The following is a 24178-nucleotide window of genomic DNA, read 5'->3' as shown; positions in this document are numbered from 1 at the left end:
TCCAAAGACCATCCTTTTTTACTTTGTGTACAAAACAGCACTAGGAGTTCTTGTCATTAATGGGTTTGATTACCTAGGCAATGATTAAATAATAATTGATTTTAACACCAGGCAAAATACTCCTAAGGCCTTGTACACACGACCGAGGAACTCGTCGGGCGAAACACATCGTTTTCCTCGTCGAGTTCCTTGTTAGGCTTGTCGAGGAACTCGACAAGCTTGCTTTGCGTACACACTTTACAGACCAAATCTCCTCGTTCTCAAACGCGGTGAAGTACAACACATACAACTGCAGGGGAAGTTCGATTCCACTTGCACAACTCTTGGGGCTGCTTTTGCTAATCTAATGAGTTTGCGTGTTAAGTAAAAGTTTGGTAAGAGACGATTTGCACTTTACAGTCAGTCACAGCTTGAAAAATGTGTTATCTCCATTACAAATGCAACTTTTACTCCCGTCTCATACTTTATTCTGAGCAAGCGCGGGTTCCTTAGCATACACACGCTCGAGTTTCTTGTCGAAAACCAGCCACGACGAGGAACTCGACGAGCCAATTTGAGACTCCCGTCGAGGAAAAAGAGAACTTGGTCTCTTTTTGGCTCGTCAAGTTCCTCGACAGTTTCCTAGTTGAAAAATGTACAAACGACCGGTTTCCTCGGCAAAAAAGCTCTCCCACCAAGTTTCTTGATGGATTCTGCCAAGGAAACCGGTCGCGTGTACGAGGCCTGAGGCTTGAACTTTGAGAGGTAAAACAAAGAATTATGGGATCCATGGTCCATAAAAAAGTATCCTCAATTCTGTGATAAACATTCTCACTGAATACATGGTCTCCATGGTTAGATTATATGACCAAACTTGATATTGTTAATTATTTGCTTTATCTCTAATATTTCTCTGTTAGGATTCTCTATACCTCTTCTTCTTTTTTTTTTTAAAGCTGAACTTAGTAAGCTTCACTTTCTTGTGCCTCCTTTCTTCCCTTTTCCGTCTACTCTTTCTCTTCTCCCGCCAACATTTTATTTTATTTATTTATTTTTATTTAATACTTATTTTTGACATTTTTTATCTTCTTTGCTCTTCTGGTGTTTCTTCATTATGAACTCTTCTCTATACTTGAATTTTATCACGCCTTACATTTTCTTATTTTCTCTTTTACATTGTTTTATCTTGCATTTGATTTATATGTATATCTTATATAAGTTCCATTGTATTTACAATAAGTTTACATGTAACTTTATTTATTACTTTCAAAACCTCAATACAAATATTGTACCAGCCAAAAAAATATATATATTAAAAGATTTTTCAAATTTAATGAGTTATACCAGAGAAAAACAACTCATTGTTAGTTAGCATGATTTGCTATACTATGATTTCCACCTTATTATTTGCTTGAAGAAAATACATGTATAAGTGTTTGCAGATGTGTATGTTTTTATGTGATGTATTTCTGAGTGCATGTATGTGTGTAGGTGTTTGCCTTTTGTTTTGCCTTTTGGTAATAACGTAACAATATTTTCCAGATGGCTGTAAGAAAGCCGAAGTAAATTTACTTCCGAAATGTGTCTGCGTTTCTCTGCCTGCCTTCTCCCATTACAGTATTTATTTCTCCATCACAGCTGGATACTGTATGAAAAGCCACACTTTGAAGGTCAAGCTCATGTCCTTGAAGAAGGGGAAGCTGTGTTACTGCACCTCTGGGATGCTCCAGGAGCCAGAGCTAAGCCAGATCAAATCAGCATAGGGTCAGTGAAAAGAGTAGTGAAGGTACGTAGGAATTATGATATTGCATATATGCATTGTGTTTGTTTACCCCTTGGGCAACATCTTTTTTTTGATGGAACATTGTGCTAAAAGGAAAGTGGATACTTGTATTGATTTGTAGTTGGTGAATGTGTTTGATCCAGTTTTAAATGGAAATAGTAGCATTCACATTACATCACAAATAAGGATTTTATACATAATTTCATTATCAGACATTAGTATAGTACATTTACTGTGCTCTCCGAAAAGCTAGTTGTGTTCCTCCCTTGATCATAGTACTTTCCTGGTAATTATATGGTCAGCAGGATGGTAAATATGCCCATTGAATGTAGAAATATGAACTCAGCATTTGGGCTTCCTTTTTATACATGAAATATTAAATTAAGGCGTGAGGTGTGGCCCTAAAACTTGCACCTTTAAAAAACAAATACCAATGATTCCATACATTATTAACAGCAATGCACATTTGATGCTGTTTTATTACATGCTGTGTACCTTTCAAAAAGGCAAACAGCAGTTTGAAAGGGCCCCAAAACATCAGCGAAAATCAAATCACATTTTTATTTAAGACATGCTCAGCTTAAAGTGTTACTAAACCCACAACAGTAAAATCAGTCTGTATTTGCAGCATAGCATGCTTGCTATACACACTGTGGAACTTAAGGGCTTAATCCTCTGCATTGTGTAAAAGGGTTGTTTTATTCTGTATACACTGATCCTCCCTCTCCTGCAATGTCTATCTGGGGAAGGCCAGCTAACACAGGCAGAGTAGCCGACCTGCACATGCTCAGTTGTGTCTTTTATGCTGGAGAGAACATTTACTTGTTCTCAGAGATAGCCAGGTCATATGATATTGACATCCCACATGTCCTCCTTCCTGAACTCGCAGCACTGGAGAAACTGTGCAGTTTATCGTGTAACTGTGGTATACAGATCATCCAAAAAGGTATATAGTGGCAGTATTTTAATGTAAAAATAAGATTTTGCACACAATGAGAATATTGCATGAGTGATCGTTTTACCTTATCCGCAATTCTGGGTCTATTAGTCGTCCAGGCTTTACCCTTAACAGTGGGCATACCCCCAAAGGGGTCCCTAGGGTCTGGAAACTATAGAAATGTATCACGACACTGGACCTAAATAGTCCACAGAGTAGGCACGGTTTTATGTGTATGTTCTATAGTCAGCTATGAATCTGAGACAGGGTCATTGTTTCTCTCATATAAGGGGAATCAGTAGACATCCAAAAAGCTCATCTATACATCCCCCCCACATCAGTGCTTTCTGCATTTTGCTGTGGGAGACCAACACTTTTATGCCATAGCACTACTATTCAGGCTTCACCCTACACCGCAGGTGTTAACGAAAGTGCTTGTCCCACTTTTGGTTCATCTGCACACCCAGGATATTCCTGTCACAGAAAGCAGAAGATTCTGTTCCTTCAAATATTTGGCTGGATAATCAATTTTCCAAAGTCTACTTTCCAGCTTTCACACCTTCTGGAGTTCCTGAGTCTAATCTTGGACACAGCTTAAGCCAGAATTTCATTCCTCAAGAGAAGGTTGCTTCACTAAGGCCCTGCATGTGGTTAGCTCAAAAGAGCAGGCCTTAGTTTGCTTCTTCGTGAGGATTCTAAAGTTGATGGTAGCCTCCTCCGAGACCGTTCCCTTATCCTAGGCTTACTCCAGATCTCTTCTATCCAACATACATGAAATAAACAAATTCAACTCCTGGATCACTCAATGCTTCTGTCCAGGCTGACAAAGCCCTCCCTGACATGGTGGATTTCTTATTTGGCATTGGAATAGGGAAAGTCGTTTCTTCACATGACCTGCAAGGTGGTGACAGCAGGACAGAGTTTAAGCCATCAGATTATCCCTACAACACTAAACCTTCCTATTGCAAGGTCATCCAGTCAGGGTGCAGTCATACAATATCACAATACCACAGCTATGACCATTAGGGGGGCAAAAGAAGACAAGCTAATCCAAAAGAAAAAGTTTTATACTGTGAGCATAGACTTGCATTTCAGAGTTCTCGGCTGTCCACATCCCTAGAGTGGACAATTTTCAGGCAGACTTCCTAAGCCGTCAACATCTAGATTCCGGAAAGTGGCCTCTGCACACAGAGATCTTTCAAAATATCAGCCAAAGAGATTCTCCAGGTTATCCACAGAAATAAACAAATCCGCAGCCAAGACCAGGGATCCCTCATTTCTCTATTAGAGTCCATTTCATCAGGGTTATTGGTGTCTCTTGGGATTTCAGCATCAAACATCTGCTTCCCAGTTTTGAGAGGCCACCACCTGGTCGTGTCTTCACATGTTCTATCAGGTGGATGTTCTATAAGATGGTAAGGTTTGGGTGCAAGGTGCTTCGGGGAGTTATGTTCGTGTTCTTTAACTCTTGTTCAGGACCGTGTGCAGTCCCCGGCACTGGCATCCTAAATGTGGGCACCTGGCTTTTCAGCTTTGTCTCCACTGTGCATATCGAACCACGCTGCACATAGTGAATTGTCCTGTAGTCTTCTAGGACCTGTAAAGTGTCCCACAAAATTAGGGGGCGGAGAAAGGAGAACTGAGTGGAAGTGGCAGCGGGTACCTGTCAAAACCAGGTACCCCCCACCCCTAAAAAATAAAAGCCAAATGTCAAAGAGGAGGCGTTAAAGCAGAACTTCCCCTTTTGGGTGAAGTTCTACTTTAATGATGCACTGCAAGGTGAAAAAAAAAACATGTTTATAATAGTTCCACTCCATTGACCACCTCAAAAACAACTCTGTGTTCCCAATTAATTTTGTTTATGATAGAAAAGTAATTTGTTAATGATTTACCAATGTATTTAACTCTATTGTGTATTCAAAACCAGCGTTGTATCCCATTTCACCTTGATTTTTTTTATAGATTATATGACGTCTTTGCAGCATGTATTAAACATCTGACACTTATGTTTATATGTGTTCCAGCTTTATTTATTATATATATATATATATATATATATATATATATATATATATATATATATATATATGCACAGTATATGTAAACCCTAACAATAGACTTCTCTTATTTACTTCTATATTTCTCCCTTTTTCCCTTTTAGTCCATTAAATATAGCATTGAAAGTGTTCTATTATGTCTGTTTGATAATTGCAAGTGTGTCTTGTGCACACTTTTAGCCAGATTCAGGTATCTTAGCTGTCTATTTACGCTGGCCGCTAGGGGCGTGTACGCTGATTTAGCCTAGAATGCGTAAATCAGCGAGATACGCCTATTCGCGAACGTACGCTTGCCCGTCGCAGTAAAGATACGCCGTTTACGTAAGCCGTTTTCAAAAAAGATGGCGCAGCCAATGTTAAGTATGGACGTCGGAACCGCGTTGAATTTTTACATTTTTACGTCGTTTGCGTAAGTCGTCCGTGAATGGGGCTGGCCGTAATTTACGTACACGTCGAAAGCAATGAGTCTTTGCGGCGTAATTTGGAGCATGTGCACTGGGTTACGTCCACGGACAGCGCATGCGCCGTTCGTTAAAAATGTCATTTACGTGGGGTCATGCTTTATTTGCATAAAACACACCCACCTCTTCACAATTTGAATTAGGCGCGCTTACGCCGGCACATTTACGCTACGCCGTCGCAATTTACGGAGCAAGTGCTTTGTGAATACTGCACTTGCCTCTCTAACTTGCGGCGGTGTAACGGAAATGTCTAGTTAGTCCTCCTTGTTCTTTTCTAGGACTACCAAATATGTTGTAGAAATGAGGAGAGTGGTAGAGATTAAAAGAGAAGTAAAGGTTGTTTGTTTTTTTACCTACGTGGATGCAGCATGAGTCTGATGCTACATCTGTCCCCCAGCGCCTCTGCACTGAGAACCGAGAAATTGAACATCGCTGGTCGCTTAGTTTTCACAGCTCCATGAGCAGAGTGCTCTAGACTGTCAGTCACAGCTCTCTGCTCTTCTCCCTCCTCCCTCATTGGAGCACTGAGCTGTGAAGTGGGTGGAGCGGCCGTCTCAGTGGCTTGCTGAGAGGCTGAGACGGGTATCAGTCCAGGCACCTGGTGGATCCAGGCTCCCATTGTCGGGATGATGGGGTGCCTGGACTGACATTGGTGACGTCAGCAGAGAGCGGACTTCAGTCTGCTGAAAACAGGTCACAGGAGTGCAAAACGAATCCACAGGAGAAGTACAGCTAAACACAACTAATCACAACTGGGTTGGCCAACATCACTGAGTCAACAAAAATGCTGTGTGTTGTCAGCCCAGGAAAGGAACATAAGAACATTAGTTGAGTGGATTTTTGACAGATCAACAAGTATTTTTGCACTTACATTGTTGCAACATATTATGCTTGTTACCTTTTGTGCTTTTATATGTAGCGTTGACATACAAGCCCTCTGAATGTCATGTTGTCCTCTTGTCCACTGCCGATCCTCTGCTGCAGATCTGGGCCTGTGCCGCCATCTTTTCTGTCATCGGGAGCCAGCTCTGTCTTCCTACTTCTTGCAGCCAGCCTCTAATGATGCAGCACCAGATCTCATGCATGCACAGATGGAGATTTGGTACCATGCCATTCTGTTTATGGCTGCAAGACCAAGCTGTCTGCAATGCAAGTGTCTTGGGATTTTGTGAACGATGGACAGTACAGCCCTTGTAGAATATGTGGTGTGGCTATCCTGTGAGGCATTGGAAGCGCAAAGTAAACAAATCTCTTGCCTAGGCAGGGGCGCTGCTAAACTAATGTAATGTTTTTTTTTTTTTTTAAATAACATTTTTAAAAACACTGCCTGCAATTGATTTTTAGGTGGGAGGAGAGAGGAAGTAGGTGACAGTCTAGAGATGTACAGCATATGTTTTTTAATTATTTTGCCTTGACATACTGTTATTTGTTCTCTCCAGGATTACTTTCCCGAGGTCATAATATCCCCTCTAGAGGACACGTCGGATTCTCCAGTTCATATTCATACAGAGGTGCCATCCTTGGAGCATCTGGTGGACAAACGCCCCCGATCATTAACAGTAAATTCAGGAGTGTGAGTATGATTTGTTGCAACTCTATTTTTTTAATGTTCATGAAATTAAAATGGTTACATTTTTATAATAAGGTTTAGCACCCAGTTTAATAACAATAAATCTAGACTATACATGTAAGGAGAGTCATATTTAGGTTACTGGAGGCTTAGGCACATGAACCTCAATGCCCTGAGCCCCGCCCCCCTCCCCAGGCTACACCTCTTTTACATATACTTTGTCCTGTTCCCGGTTTTTGCTACAGGGCAGAACTTTCTGTTATTTGTGTGACAAGTTTCTACAAGCTTGTTTACTGATCAGCTTAATAAAATTATAGTATAACTAAAGCAAAGACATATTTTTTTGTTTTGAATAGAGTGGAGAGGGATTAGAACACCTGTTAGTTTTGCATTGCAGTCTGTGCCCCTATTAGGGAGAGTCACCCTCTCCATTTGTCTTGTTTAGTATTATGATTAAAAGTGAAAGAAAATCCCAAATTTTGGGTTGCCTCCAGAAAAGTAATAGAGGGGAAATCTTCCAACGGGGGCACTAGTTCTGGTAACCTGGGGGTTTCCAAGGGACTCTCTTGATTTGCATAAATTTCCTCTCACTTCCTGTTTTGGCTATGGGACAGGAAGTGAAGGGAAATCTCCCCAATGGGACAAAGATGGCAAACAAAATTACTGACAGATGGAATTTGAGCCCTACCAGTTCTGCTTTGTATTTCTACTACACTGTGTTTGGTTGTCTGTGTATCTTGGAGACTGCCTTTTTTCTCTTAGAATAAAATAAAAATGTGAAAAACAAAATTACTGACAGGGGTTATAACCTTCTCTAACCAAAATAAAAATAAAGGTTCTGCCCATATTTCTATGTTAACTAGCTAGTTGAAAGAAAAGTACTTCTTGTGTGTTTCCTGAAAGTGGGTGCAGACAGTTTGTGACTTGAGGTAGCTCTGCTCTTGAATTGTCCATGTTTTTTCTCTGGGTTTTATTGTTGTAGCACCATTGTGTTGCAGCCATCAATAGAGTCCTCCATTCACCAACAGTAATACACAAGTTGCCTTCTTTTCATTTGTAGTAAAATAAGGGAAACCTGCCAGGAAAAAATATGTAGGCTATAGTTGCCGTTCTCTCCCTAAAATGCTAATTGCCTAATTTTTGACCAATAATCAGTAGAGATCTAACAAAGTATTTTTTTTGTATCTACTAATGTGATGTGTGCTTGTTCCAGGTGTGTGTAAAGGCCCATACACACGATCGGACTTTCCGACAACGGTTTGACGGATGTGTTTTAGCAGACGATCCGACTGTCTGTATGCTCCATCAGACAATTGATGTCGGTTTTTCAACAGACAAATGTTCGCTGTGCATGCTCTCTAACTTTCTGGCAACAAATGTCTGATGGAGGATCATCCAATCATGTGTACACAAGTCCATCGGACTAAAGTCCAAAGTACAAACACGCAAAACATCAGACAACAACAGCAGAAGTTGCCCAAAGGGGTGGGGGTAAAGAGCTGACATGATTTGGTGAATGTTGGCTGAAAAAGCCCTGCCGTGTGTATGCAGAACAAGTTCACGGCAAACGCCCCTTAGGACAAAAATCCACGGAAAAGTCTGATGGAAGTCTGATCGTGTGTAGAAGGCCTTGTGCACACGACCGAACATGTCGACGGACCAGTTTCAGCGGACAGGTCCGACCGTGTGTAGGGCCTACCGGACAGTTTTCCGGCCTAGCGGACAGGTTTCCAGCGGATAAAAGTTTCTTGGCATGCTAAGAAACTTGTCCGCTGGAAGCCTGTCTGTCAGACATGTCCGATGGTTAGTACGACTCATCGGACATGTCCGCTGGGCCGAAATCCCGCGCATGCGTCAAAGTGATTCGACGCATGCGTGGAAGCATTGAACTTCCTGGTTCGCGCACGTCGCCGCGTCATCGTCACCGCCACGTCACCGCGTTTTCTGTCCGCAGGGAATTTGGTCGGATGGTGTGTACACACATCAGACCAAAATCTCCCAGCAGACATGTCTGATGAAAACGGTCCGCGGACCGTTTTCATCGGACATGTCTGGTCGTGTGTACGAGGCCGAAGGGTTAAGTTTTACTGAAGTCAGACACAGTCAAGCAACTGGCACTTTCATAAGGAGGTCAGCACTTAAAGAGGCAATGGGATTGATTTACTAAAACTAGAAAGTGCAAAATGGTGCATGGTGGCCAACCAACTTCTAAATTCAGCTTGTTAAATTATGCTTTGACAAAAAAAAAAAAGTTGATTGGTTTCTATGCAGACCTTCCCGATATTTTGCACTCTCCATTTTTAGTAAATCAACCCCAGGGACCCGAGAAGAGGAGGATCTGGGCTGCTCTGTGCAAAACCACTACACAGAGCATGTAAGTTTACCATGTTTGTTATTTTTAAACAAAAAAAATGAGACCTTAATGTCACCTTATGTAAAGGTTTCCTTTAAAAGTAGAGATCATAAAATAAGATTAAAAGTGGTGTTGGTATCAATAGCAACAAACCAGTTTTCACCTTTTATTTTAAATCAATTTTGTACCAATATTTTTTCCCCAGTTCTAAATCAAGTCTAATGATGGCTATAAAAACCACTCTAGTGCATGTGGGTCTGCTTGATTGTGGTACGAATGTTAGATTGTAAACCTCTTAGAGGAAACACACTGTTGTAAATGGTTGAACAATCTCTCTAAAGCCCTATGGAACATGTCAGTGCTGTGTAATCTAATAAAATAAAAATGTCATCATGGTCTCCTCTCAGCTGGCTGACGTATAAGGAGCCTCAGTATAACGGTGCGGTGTCCGTGTTGGAGGAAGGCTGCGATCTGCCTCAAATCCAGGCATGTGGTGTAAAATCAATGCGCCCTTTGAAAATGGTAAGAAACCCCTTAATCTCTTACTGATGGTACAAATATGAAACGTGTAGGCAGTGCTTTTTCTCCTGTAGGTTAGGAAATGCTGGGAACAATCTGATTGGTGAAAACATGATGGGCCAGATCCACGTAGATAGGCGTAATTTTAAGCGGGCGTAGCGTATCGTAGTTGCGCTACGCCGCCGCAACTTTGAGAGGCAAGTGCTGTATTCACAAAGCACTTGCGTCTAAAGTTATGGCGGCGTAGCGTAAATGTGCCGGCGTAAGCACGCCTAAATCAAATGAGGAACAGGGGGGCGTGTTTTATGTAAACTAAGCATGACCCCACGTAAATGATGCTTTTTCCGAACGGCGCATGCGCGCGCATGCTCAGTATCGCGTCGAATTTTCAAATTAAATTACGCCCGCTCAATGCCTAGACGACGTGAACGTAATTTACGCAAAGCCCTATTCGTGAACGTTTTACGCAAACGACGTAAAACGTAAAAAATTCAACGCTGGACCGACGTCCATACTTAACATTGCGTACGCCTCATAGAACAGGGCTAACGTTACGCCGAAAAAAGCCTTACGTAAACGACGTAAAAAAATGCGCCGGGCGGACGTACGTTTGAGAATCGGCGTATCTAGCTAATTTGCATACTCTACGCGGAAATCAATGGAAGCGCCACCTAGCGGCCTGCGTAAATATGCACCTAAGATCCGACGGCGTACTAAGACGTACGTCAGTCGGATCTAGCCCACATTCTGGCGTATCTTGTTTTGTGAATACAAAACAAAGATACGCCGGCGCATCGTAGAACTTACGCGGCGTATCAATAGATACGCCGCCGTAAGTTCTTCATGGATCTGGGCCGATGCATTTAGAATGAAGACTGCCGCAGAATTGGAGTTGTTGTACATAAGAACTAATCAAGTTTTAGCTTTTAAATAAAACTCCTCTTTCTGTAGATTTTATAAACCTGTCTCATTTTTTATTTCTTTTTGTGATGACATTCTCTCTACCTTTCATTAGCGTGGAAAATGTATTAAAAGTAGTGGGGACTCAGAGATTGCTTTCCTGTAGTCTTCTGTGGCTGGCAGTGATTGCACTCTTTGACTTCAGTATTCAAAGTCTAATTGTGTGGAAGGAACAAATGTCTTCTTAATTCTTTTTCCTTCATTTCAGGGCGGATTAAAAGTGCAGCTACCAAATGATCCGAAGGTAAGTGATTGAATTGCTATGGCAACAACTTTGAATACATAATTCTTCAGCGTGTCATTTTGTATGTCAGAAATATGCTTAAATTATGAACGGTTTTACAGATAATTATATATGAAAAGCCACATTTTCAAGGGTGGTCAAGAGAGATCACAGAACATGTCAGCAGCATCGGGAAGCTTATTAGTGATGAAGACAATACTGATCCCTTAGATGTTGGATCCATTCGAGTTGTTGGTGGAATGTGAGTTCTTCTTTGAAAATTTCTATATACTGTACACAAAGACTGAATCGGTTTTAGCACCAACCTGTAGCCAACCTGTAGTCACTAGTCGAGCGGCCGTATGTTGAACGACTTGCAGACGAGTGATTTGGTATTTGGGGAGTCCTAGATAGAGGGCATTTGCGTAGTTGAGTCTGGAATTGATGATTGTTCCCACCACGACTGCAATGTCTTCTTTCAGGATAAAGGGGGTGAGTCTGCGTAGTAGGCGCAGCAGATGGTGGCATCCGCTGACTACTGACCCTATTTGTGCATCCATTGTCATGTAGGTATCGAAAATGACTCCGAGACTTTTGACTTTGGTGCTAGGGGTGATAGTTTTACCCAGAATGACTGGGGGAGTCCATGTTGACGCGGGGTGATTTTTCCGGTTAGCGTGAAACAGGAGAAGTTCTGTTTTCGAACCGTTGCGTTTAAGATAACTGTTTGTCATCCAGTTATCTATTAGAGTAAGGCATTTCTCTAGTCCAAGAGAATGATCCTTTTTGTTGCAGATGTTCTCCTAGTTTCTTTTACGTTCTCCTTCCAGTAACACACTACCTGTTTTTAGGTGACAGTGTTTACTCATAGTACTGTATCTATGCAGGGTTGTCAGCCGTTGTCTCCGATCCAGTCATATGATCCCACAGCTCTGACTCCTCTGTGTCCTCTGTTCCCAGTGGCTGGGAATCTAGAAGATTTAAATGGACTTAACTAAGGCCGGCCATAGATGGTTCGAATCTTGGACAGTTTAGCAGGAACCGGCCGAGATTGCAGCCATGGGGCTGATTTACAAAAACTGGAGAGTGCCAAATTGGGTGGAGCTCTGCATAAAAAAACAATTGGCTTCCATTTTTTTATTTTTTTTTGGCAAAGCTTAATTGAACAAGCTGAAGTTAGAAGCTGATTGGCTACCATGCACAGCTGTACCAGATTTTGCACTCTCCAGGTTTAGTAAATCAACCCCCAATGCGTAGGCAGCCTGAATATACCAAGTTGAATCGATAAAACAACTTGGGTTGAATCAGCTTGTCAAGTTTACTTGCGATTATCACTAGCGGCTGCTAACAAAAATCATTGTATTCTCCTGGCGGAGACAGCTTCCCCTCGCCCCCAGCTGGGAGCAGACATTTGCCCGCCAGGAGGGATTCCCCTGTCAGTACTGTCTGTGTTGATGGGGGAATCGTGCAAATTTTTGTTGCAGGAAAGAAATTTGCACCATCTTTGGCCTGCCTTACAAACTAAAGCTGAAATAGGCACCGGGCAGTTTAAGTCATAATGTGCTAGTATACATCTCATACTAGCACAATATGACTGACTTAACTGAAAATAAAGACCTACAGTAGCGCGCTATGTCACCACTTAAGGTGCTTCCATCTTCACTCGGTCTTCCTTCCTTGTTCGCGGGCTTCGACGATATGAATGGCCGAGCCATCGGCACAAGGAGTCGCTGTTTACAGTACGGCTCCGAAGGAATGCCACGGGTATGCTGTTCCTTCAGAGCGCATGCGCCGGTGACGTCAACGGCTGCATCTAAAGTAAATATTTCCTAAACGGTGCACATTTAAGAGATATTTACTAAACCTATAGGTAAGCCTTATCATAGGTAAAAATCATCCAATGGAGTTTACTTCCAATTTAAGCAGTTACAGCAAACAGGTTTTTTTTTTCTTTTGAGATAAAGGTTTTAAATAAATAAAAATTGATAATTTTAACAACTCCTGTCAATGGTAAATGTCTAAACTCAACATTCTAACTGCTATTGTCTGAACAGATTAGTCTGTTAAAGGAAAATGGGTGGATCATCAGGTGAAAATAAAGGGGTGGGGGGGAGAACTAAAATAAAAAAAAAATGCAACCACCACATCTAATGCCACGTACACACGATAGGTTCGTCTGATGAAAACGGTCCTATGGACCGTTTTCATCGGACGAACCGATCGTGTGTGGGCCCCATCGTTTTTTTTTCCCATCGGTGAAAAAATTTAGAACCTGTTTTAAAATTATCTGATGGTTAAAAAACCGATAGGAAAAAAACGATCTTCTGTGGGCAAGTCCATCGGTTAACAAACCACGCATGCGCAGAATCAAGTCGACGCATGCTCGGAAGCATTGAACTTCATTTTTCTCAGCACGTCGTAGTGTTTTACGTCACCGCGTTCTGACACGATCAGATTTTTAACTGATGGTGTGTAGGCACGACTGATGAAAGTCAGCTTCATCGGATATCTGATGAAAAAATCCATCGGTCCGTTTTCATCGGGTGAACCGATCGTGTGTACAGGGCATTAGAATTGGTAAGCTGCGGTGTAATACATTTTTGTTTTTGGGTTTAATTCTGCTTTAATAACTGGGTTTGCATAGGCACTTGGTGCACACAAAGTGGATTTATATCTGTTCTGTATATTGAGCGTTATATTTAAATGACAGCATTCCGCTTCAAAGCTTCATTTACACTAGTACAGTTTAAAATGTGTATTTGATCCCACTTGGCATCCCTATTAATAAATAATGCTCATGTTTCTTGTGGCTCCATTTATATATCATATTACAGAGCTGTCTATTGTGTGGCTGTAAAAAAGTATTGCATACAGCATTAAGAAATTCCTATAGAACAGAGCGGGATATTTTAAGAAGGACCAAAGCATCTGCAAATCGTATAATGACCAGATTGTTAGGCTAGGTTCACGCTGCTGTGACCTGATTTTGATACAAATTTCAGTGCAATAATGTAATGCAACTTGGATGCTACTTTCTATATTCTATGGAGCAATAATTGCACCAAAGTAGTAAAGGAACCTTTTCCAAAATCGCACCGTGCTGAGTTAGACTGATGTGTACACATTGAAAGCAATATGAGTTCCATCATCGTGCAATTATTTTCGTCTCACGTTGCATCTGAAATCGCACTAGTGTGAATGAAATATATCTAAAAATGGCAAGCGATTAGAATTTTCTTTTTGATTAAAATATTTATATATTTTTATTCATCAGTATATTTCAGCTTTAGAGCTCCATTGAAACAGTACAAACCTAATGTCTATACAATAAATCCCTGTTTATCTTCATTATATATTACCCCAACATTATACAAGGTCTAGAAATTATGACCCTTAATTTTTTTCTTTATGTATTCTCATATTACCTTACACTGTTAATATATTACTATATCTGGTTTTTAATTACTAAATTCAACACTAAGCATATATTTTAGCAAGTCTCCAGATAATGGTCAACATATGTTAAACTCAAATAACTTTTTTTCTTTTGTTGTTGCCTTCTAAAAAACACTGGAGCTTGATGTAAATATCTAACTTGTGTTCTCCTTAACTGCTACTATTTATAATGTCTATGTTTATTGACAATATATGCTTGTCATTTTGAAAATTTTATAAAAAAAAATATATATATATTTATATCTGCTGATTTAAACAGTTTCTGACTTGTAATTCCATGTTGTTTAGATGGGTTTGCTATGAAAAAGAACGATACAAAGGGTACCAGTATCTCCTAGAAGAGGGCGAGTATGAGGACTGCCAAGCTTGGGGAGGATACAGTAGCACATTCCAGTCCATTCGGTATCTGCAGGCTGTAAGTACTCCTTAGCATCTTATTATATGTGTCTACCAGTGGAGTGTCCATAATAACATAATACATATTGAGAGTTGGTGAGTGAGAGCACATGAGGAGGGGAGCACAACACCTGATTGCCCTTATCTGCACGTTATGTGGAGCACAGATTGCACTTTAGATTTCATTTTGCACTATAAAGACTGCATGAACTAGCACTTTATTTATGAACTGATTATTACTATTGTTTTTTGAATTAATCAAGTAGGTTAGGATTTTAGGGTTTAATTAAAGTAACACACTACCCTTGCATAGGGAATCACACAGTTAAGACAGCACTGGGTTTGACACCTAGCACATAATGAATTATGATTGACACTACAAGAACTGTAATTTAATCAAACATATTGGCTGCTTTTTCTCTCCACGCAAGAAAATAAATACTTTTAATCCTGATGAATGTCTTAGAACAGTGGTTTTCAACCTTTTCCTCGAGTACCCCCAACAGGCCATGTTTTGGGAATTTCTCTTAGAAAAAATAGCTATCCAAAATACAAAGTCATTGATTCTGATTTAAAGCACCTGTGCAGGATAAAGGAAAACCTGAAAACATGGCCTGTTGGGTGTACTTAAGGACAGGGCTGAGAACCATACACACTGCAGATTTACCAAAACCATGTAGTGCAAGGGCCTGCCTGATTGCATACAAATTGAAACTCTTATGCCCCGTACACACGACCGGGTTTCCCGATGGAAAAACTGCCCAAAATCCGACAGAAAAAAAAAAGAACTTGCTCTCTTTTGCCGCCGGGCTTCCCGGCAGACTTTTTCCCGGTGGAAAACTGCCATTTTTGGTCGTTTTCCTGTGGGGAAAAACTCAGATGGAGCATACACATGGTCGGAATTCCCGAGGAAAAGCTCTCATCTGAGTTTTCCCAACAGAAAACTGAACATCTGTACGGGGGAAAAGTCGAGAGCAGGTTCTTAGTTTTCCACTTGGGATTTCTGACTGACCTTTTCCCGTCGGGAATCCAGCAGGGGTCCGGTGCATGCTGGTTTACCGTTTCAGGTCCAATTTCAGCCTGGATTTTGGGCTGAAATCGAACCTGAAACGCACCAAAAAAGGCACACGTTTCTCCTGCACACTGCACCGCTGCAGAGATATGTGAACCGGCTCCATAGAGAGCCAGTCACATTCTCCTGCTATGTGAATTGGATACGGGGAAACGTGCATTCAATTTGCATAGGTGTGAACCAAGCCTTTGGTTTGACCTCATAATATATGGTTTTGGTAAAGCTGAAGACAAAAATCTGCAGAAAATCTAATAGTGTGTATGGGGCCTTAGACTCCATACACCCTATTAGATTTTTTGCAGATTTTTGTCTTCCGAACTACCAAAACCATATAATATGAGGTCAAACCTTTCGAGTTTTAATTTGTATGCAATCAGGCAGGCCCTTGCGCTACATGGTTTTGGTAAATCTGAAGACAAAAATATTCAAAAAATTGAGTGAATCTATTTTGTTATGTCCTACAGTGGATCTTTTTTGTTCCCTAAGTTTATCTGAGAATTTAGTTTTGGTGTTCAGTGTGCCTTTAAGTAAAAGAAAACACTGAATATCCTTGATGTCCTACTGACATACCAACTCCCAGGTCTGGCATAATGTTTAACAGCCCTTCGTTTTCATGAGTCATTAATGAGGCCAAATTATACCTTGTACCTATAGAAGAAGGTATTATAAGTTTAACAACCAGAAAAAGTGAGTCTTGTTTTTTCTGAAAATGGCTAATTTTGATCAGGAAAGTACCAATAAAGGTAGATAAAAAAGGTACGATTTTATGAGGGTTACTGGTACCTTTATTATAGAAAATGATTATCTCCACAAGAATTAATAAAATTATTTGTAGGCTGATAAGTGCAGAACTACCTATGGTCAGGATGTAAAACAAAAATGTGTGTGTGTGTGTGTGTGTGTGTGTGTGTGTGTGTGTGTGTATATGTATATACACAGAGAATAGTGCACACATAATAATACATAAATAATATTCTCTGTATTTCTAGTTATATATACTGGGCCAGATCCACGTACCTCCGTGCATTTTTCCGTCCGGCGTAGCGTATCTCAGATACACTACGCCGCCGTAACTTTCAGCGTATTTTCCGTATCCTGAAAGAATTTGCGCCGTAAGTTACGGTGGCGTAGTGTAACTGTGTCAGCATAAGAGCGCGCAATTCAAATGGATGAGATGGGGGTGTGTTTTATGTTAATACGACTTGACCCAACGTAAATGACGTTTTTTTTTTTGTCCGTGGGGGTATCCCAGTGCGCATGCTCCAAATTAACCCGCAACAAGCCAATGCTTTCGATGTGGACGTAATTCTACGCAAAGCCCTATTCGCGAACGACTTACGCAAACAACGTAAAATTTTCAAAATTTGACACGGGAACGACGTCCATACTTAACATTGAGTACGCCTCATATAGCAGGGGTAACTTTACGCCGGAAAAAGCCTTACGGAAACGACGTAAAAAAATGCGCCGGACGTACGTTTGTGGATTGGCGTATCTAGCTAATTTGCATACTCAACACGGAAATCGACGGAAGCGCCACCTGGCGGCCAGCGTAAATATGCACCTTAGATCCGACGGCGTACTAAGACGTACGCCAGTCGGATCTAGCCCAGCTTCAGGCGTATCTTGTTTTGTGGATACAAAACAAAGATACGCCGGAGCAACCTATCAGTTACTTCTTCGTGGATCTGGCCCACTGTATTTATTGGCGTATAACACTCATTTTTTTACCCTGAAAATAGAGGGTAAACTGTGCCTGCATTTTATAAGCAGGGGGCTGTGTAAAGTTTTTTTCCCTGAAACTTCCCTCTTAAAGTTAGGGTGCGTGTTACACGCAGATAAATACGGTAGGTCTTTATAGCAGCACCAACTTTTGATGTTCAGGTTTAGGGTGTGCCCCCCCCCAATTTTGTCATATATTGTCACTCTGTCACTTTTAATAATGACATATTGATTCAGGACATTAACCCCTTCTTCAGCTCCGGAGGTTTTACCCACTTCCTGACCAGGCAATTTTTTGTGATTTGGCACTGCGTTGCTTTAACTGACAATTGCATGGCCATGCAACGCTGTACCCAAATAAAATTGATGTATTTTTTTTTAAAAATAGAGCTTTCTTTTTTATGGTATTTGATCATTTGATTATTTTTTGCGCTATAAACAAAAAAAGAAACGAAAATTTTGAATAAAGAACAATATTTTTTACTTTCTGCTATAAAACATTCCCAATAAAAAAAAATTAAAAATCTATTTTCTTTATCAATTTAGGCCAATATGTATATTGATTGGTTTGAACAAAAGTTATACCGTCTACAAACTATGGGATATATTTAGGGACTTTTTATTAATTTTTTATTGTTTTTACTAGTAATGGCAGCGATCAGCGATTTTAGCGGGAATGCGACATTGCGGCAGACAAATTGGACACTAAGTGATACTTTTTGAGGAACAGTGACACAATACTGTGATCAGTGCTAAAAAAAAATGCACTGTCACAGTACAAATTGCACTGTCCTGGAAGGGGTTAACACCAGGGGTTACGTGTGTGCTTGGGAGGTGCTTCCTAACTGTGTGGGGGTGGATACACTAGAGAAAGAGAGAGATTGTGTTGCAGCTTAACTAAAATGCAAGATCTCTCTTTTGCCCCCTGACAGGTCAGCGGTTTGCCTTGTTTACACCGCTGCTCCGTCTCTCCACAGAACATTCGGTGGGGCGCGGCGGCTGCCAGACCCACTGATTGGCTCCCGCTATGTCCAATCACAGCAGATGTCCCGTCCTACACCACGTGCACAAAAGTATATATGTGGTGGGCAGTTCCGGGAGCGGGTCAAGTGATATTACTCAGTCATTACGGGGTACCGAGTGTAGATTATTGAGAAGAAAATTAATTTAAACAACTGTAGTGTCAGGCTGCAACCTAACAAAATTGAAAAAAGTGAAGAGGGTCTGAATACTTTATGAATGTACTGTATATAACCCTTTGACCCAAAGATGTAAAACTAAGGCAGGATCCCACATTTTGTCCACATTATTATTTACACCTATCAAATTCACATTTCTCTCCACACTTTCTCAAAGACACATGAGGAAGTAATCATTCTTGAATCAGATCAGTAAAGGAATGACTATCTATGCACTTCCAATGAAGTCAGTTTATTCCACCAAGGTGTACAGATCATACCCTGTCAAGATTTCACCCTCGCTGAAGTGATTATTTTATCAGGCTTAAAGTGATACTATGGCCTCATGTACCCTGCTGCTGGTAAACAGACATTTAGAGCCGGTTCTCACTGGGGCGACCTGGGATCCGACTTCAAGTCGCCCCAAGTTGCCCCAAGTCGCGCGGTCGAGAAAATGAATGGAAGTGAATGGGAGCCGTCTTAATGTACACTACTGAAGTCGCTCCGACTTCAGAAAAGGTTCCTGTACTACTTCAATCCGACTTCTAGGCAACTTGTACCCATTGATTTCAATGGAAGTTGCCTCAGAAGTCTGATCACTGTCTTAACTGAAGCAACAATACAGGAAGATAACATACATTTCTCAGGCAAACCCCTCCCTCCCCCTCCCTCCCCCAGAGCTGATTGTTGTTTGATTGGCCACTGGAAAGCCTCCTGTCCTGGGGGCGACTTAAAGTTGCCTTGTACTGTCCTGGAGGCAACTTGAAGTTGCCTTGTAAGTTGCCTGATGATTCATACTCAAGTCGTGTCCAAGTTGCCTCCCAAAGTCGTGCTAGAAGTCGTGTTGCCCCTGTGTGAATGGGCTCTTAGGAGCAGTTGGGTGTTTTTTTTCAGCAGCTCCTGAACTCTCCTCTATGTTATCTTCTAAACGCAAATTACCTTAAAAAAAAGGAAAAAAGTCTAATTTTGTGGCGCTGTCGAGGCTCTTTGGAAGCGCTGCCCGTACATTTCAATGGGCAGGGGCGTTTTGGGAGTGCTACTTATAGCGCTCTCCAGCCACCCCAAAGATGCTGCTTGCAAGACTTTTCCTAACATCCCGCAAGCACCCCGCCCAAGTGTGAAAGCACACATTGCACAGAATGTGAGGCAGTTTTTAGGCGCTATTTCTAGGGCTAAAACTCCTGAAAACTGCCTAAGTGTGAAAGGGGTCTTACATGGAAATAGTGGAGTCCTTGTGGCCTGCATCCGGGCTTCCCGAGGCAGCACAAATAGGACTGTGAAGTAGCGGCAATTTATTGATATATGTAAGGGAATAAAATGCTATTAGATTTCCATAACTGAATTTGGACTGCACACATAAAATGCATCAGTATTTATATTTAAAGATTTTTTTTTGTACTAATAGATGTATTTCTTTTCCTGAATGCGTATAAAAGTGTTAAAGACTAAAATTATTAGGGTAGTTTTGTTTTGATTGATTTGATTTTTTCAATATAATTTTGAAGCATCTCACTTAGTTACAGTTTAACTCGGATAAGTTAGTTTTCGGTAAAGGGTGTCTACTGCATAACGGCCTACATGCATTCCTTTTGGATTAATCAGTGTTCAGTTATGCCAATTAAGAACCACACAGGACTGGTAACATTGCGTTTCCAGTTTCACCTGGTTGACAAACAGACAAACCTGAGTCAACAGTGCCCTGAGTGTACTGAATACATTATACTTGACTTGAGGACTGGCAGTATGCATAGGCTTGTTCTATCAGTTTCTTTCCTATTTTTGGTGACAGAACAAAAATATCTCTGAAAATATCCCTGTGCAATTAACTTTTCCATGCATTACACATACTTTTGTTTTGCAAAATAATTGTTATTACGTTCAACAAAAGGTATAGGCATCAGTACAATAGAACACCACCATCAGTGGAAAAACAGTAACACGTAGAATAGCAAAAAAACTAAAAACAAACATTTGCCTCGTCAATTATGCACAACCTAAAAGCCTCGTACACACTATCGGATTTTCCGACGAGAATTGTGGGTTGACAGACTGGTGTCAGATTTTCCGACAGTGTGTACACAAGTCCGTCAGACAAAAGTCCAAAGTACAAACATGCATGCTCGGAATCAATGCTCACCAAACACGACATTAGCAGAAGGTGCCCAAAGGGTGGCACTCAAGAGATGAAAAACCACATAGTACGTCTAGTACATCACCACGTTCGTGTATGTTGGCCGACAATTGTGTGCCATTTGTATCCAAGACAAAATCCAGGCACACACCCTTCGGACAAAAGTCTGACTCTTTGTCTGCGGAAAATCTGATCGTGTGTACGAGGCTAAAGTCTCCACCAGGAGAAGGGTTGATACCCAAGAACAATGAGGTGCAGCTCGCCACCATACCGTAATTGTAAGGATACAAAAAATGTTGAGCCCCCTCCACCCACCCCTACCAAGATATAATACCCCAGAGAGACATCCATCATAATACGTCAACGTAAATTAAATAAATTAGTATTTTACTTGCAAAAAGACTCCAGCTTGATGCACACATTCTTATCCAGTCGAGAATACCACTCTGTTACTACCTGGTTTAGAATTACTATTCCTCAAATAAGGAGGGGGCCGGTTCCTTCACAACCGACATTCTTTCTTTTTTTTTTACAAAAAATGATGACTCATCGGTTGTTAAGGACACGGCGGCCGGCTTCCCGGCCCCTTTCTTAGCAACCAGCTATATACAGTGTAAAACAAAAAAAACACGTAAAAACACGTGTCCAAAAACGCTGTAAGCACCGCAAAAAGCACTGCAGAAACGCTCAAAAGCAACATGAATAGATGTGAATCGAGCCTTTCTGAATACTAATTCATGGCAGGTACATCAATCAGGGTGAAGCTGAATGGTTGATTCACTGTCCTGGCTGGGGTCAGAGGAACTAGTATGTAGGGGTCGCTTCCACGTGACACTTCCAACCCCAGTAAGCATTGTTAATTGTGTTGTACTGAAAAAAGAAAAGAAAAAGTTTCTGTTCAGGTTTTATATCCTCCCAAAATGTAATTACTGGCAAAATATTGTTTTCAATTTAGAACTTTTTGGAAGCATCTGTCTCTTTGTTGGAGTCAGATTCAGAGGATGGAAAGCATGTGGATCTCTTCAATCAGGCAATCCCAGATCTGGAACTGGCCGGATACAACACCAGACCACAGTGTATTCACGTGAAGAAAGGAATGTGAGTAGAATTCTGAAAAATAGGTGACATTTTCACACTAGATCATCAGGAGAGTTCCTTGTGTCTATTATCTTACAATATGCGCTGCATTCTCCTCTATGCTGCTAACACTTATCTGTGTCATATCATAACCATGCTCTATTAATAAAAGTACATAAAGGCAATTTCCTCTCTGTAGTGTGTTCATCCATTGCCTTTTACACTACCTGTAAAGCATCTGAGTTACGTGTTAATGCATTTACTGAAATCAGGACTTTTAAATGGTTCTTACGGTGTTCCGAAAATTCTTACTCAATAATACGTTTTTGTTATCAATGCAATTTTTATATACATTGTGGGTTTCCAGTTTTGCAAACACTAAAGCCTCATACACACGATCCGATTGTTGGCAGACTGTTGTCCTAGAATCTGACCGTTGGTACGCTCCTTTTGACAATTGTCCAACTTTCGGCCAACAAATGTTGGATGACATGCTACGGACAAACAACTGTTTGTTGTCAGATTTTCTGATGGTCAGTACACAAATCCGTCACGCAAAAGTATAAAGTACAAACATGCATGCTTCGGAATCAGTGCTCACCAAACACGAAATTAACAGAAGGGGCCCAAAGGGTGGCGCTCAAGAGCTTAAATTCGTCGTAGTGTGTCACTACGTTCGTGTTTGTTGCACGACAATTGTGTACCGTTAGTATGCAAGACAAGATCCTGGAACACACCCTTAAGACAAAAATCAGACGCTCAGTTTGCCAACAATCGTATTGTTTGTACGAGGCCTAAAGCGGAGTTCCACCCAAAAATGGAACTTCCACTTTTCGGAACCCTTCCCCCCTCGGGGGGAGCAGATACCTGTGTAATACAGGTATTTTGTCCCCCATTTCCGGGCATAGATACCCGAGCCACCCGCAGGTGTCTACGCAGGTATCTATATCAGCACAAGGGTGGAGGAAATGTTGTGTCTAAACACAAGGCGGAGAGGTACATTAGGGAGGTTTTCAGTGGGACTGCAATGGACCAATATAGTGGGGAAGAAGTGACGGCGTATATACAGTATGTAAAGCACTATGTACATTGTTGCTGCTATATAAATACTTGTAATAAATAAATCACAGTGTAGACAATGATCAATATATATATATATATATATATATATATTTTTATATATATATATATATATATATATATAATCTGAAGAATGTCCTTTCCATTCCCTATTGCACCCAGAACCACACAAAAAAAAGGTTTTAACAGGAGTCCCATTTTAAAGGCTAGGTTCACCTTTTGGAACATGCTACATGGTCCACCCATATATTTAGGGTCAAACATGTAACATGTTCCAGCTTCTGCCACCAGTTCCTCCAATCCCCCTAATCCCCCTTTCAGTGTGACAGCAAGCAGAGGATCTTCTCTCCATCACTTTTTTGAATACAGTTCCTGTGAATGAATGAACAACAAGTATTATCAGCCGTGGTGGCTTGTAGTTCTGAATGAACTATGAGGGCACTGATGAGCCGCTCTTGCAGATTAGTCACAAGCCCTGCAGCTTTCAACAGACTACCCGTATGAAGGTACAGGCAGAAAGCTGCAGGGCTTGTCTGCAAAAGCCTGACATTGCACCCCGGATCCACTGACCAGGGGTGCAATGCTTTCCAGTCTTGTGCAGGAAAAAAATAATGAATGTACATTTTTTTTCTCTTAAAATATGTGCATTTATTATTATCTTTAAGAAAGCTGAACTTATCCTTTAAGTCTTAAAAATAATGTTACCATATTGTCGGTCTTCTAAAGATTTCCAGGGAAATCAATGAAGGATCACAAGTCACCACTTATATGTATCACCTCAAGGTAATGACTGTAGGTTTAGGAAAGGGATAAGTAAGTAATACAATATGTTAACTGCTTAATCCATCTACTCCTCTCACCTCCTTGAGTTTCCATTTCAACATTCCTTTGGGTCCTGCTGACCATTAAATCTCTCAAACTATGTCTCCATTTACCCTTGTGCATTTTTTATGCAGATGAATGGCTGTGAATCCGCAATCAAATACACAATAAGGCTAATGCCATTATAGCCGTTTATTATCATTATCGTTCCATTATGGGGTCTGTGTTTTCGTCATGTGATTCCATTTTTATTGACCATGATGCCAAAGATCTTATCACACGTTAGATTTTTTACATTTCACTGTGCCCTAAAATGTATCAGTATGACGTGTTCCTGTTGGCTATTTTTATAAAGCAAGAATACTATTTTGCATCTCAGCATGCAGTGTTCACGTTGCTAGT

The 24178-nt window shown here is 41.0% G+C and overlaps 1 protein-coding gene across 1 annotated transcript in view; it reads left to right on the top strand.

The window, feature by feature from the left end:
* CRYBG3 (crystallin beta-gamma domain containing 3) overlaps positions 1–24178 on the top strand; it is a 247633-nt gene that overhangs the window by 160762 nt on the left and 62693 nt on the right. Inside the window, exons 7-13 of the mRNA XM_040338717.1 lie at positions 1618–1765; positions 6657–6790; positions 9548–9662; positions 10828–10863; positions 10965–11104; positions 14587–14713; positions 21753–21895. Coding sequence (XP_040194651.1) covers positions 1618–1765; positions 6657–6790; positions 9548–9662; positions 10828–10863; positions 10965–11104; positions 14587–14713; positions 21753–21895 — 843 coding nt within the window. The remainder of the gene's footprint in view (positions 1–1617; positions 1766–6656; positions 6791–9547; positions 9663–10827; positions 10864–10964; positions 11105–14586; positions 14714–21752; positions 21896–24178) is intronic.

Source organism: Rana temporaria, chromosome 2, assembly GCF_905171775.1.
Source record: "Rana temporaria chromosome 2, aRanTem1.1, whole genome shotgun sequence".
NCBI lineage: Eukaryota > Metazoa > Chordata > Amphibia > Anura > Ranidae > Rana > Rana temporaria.
The sequence above is the reverse complement of the archived record's forward strand: the minus strand, read 5'-3'. Positions and strand labels throughout refer to the sequence as shown.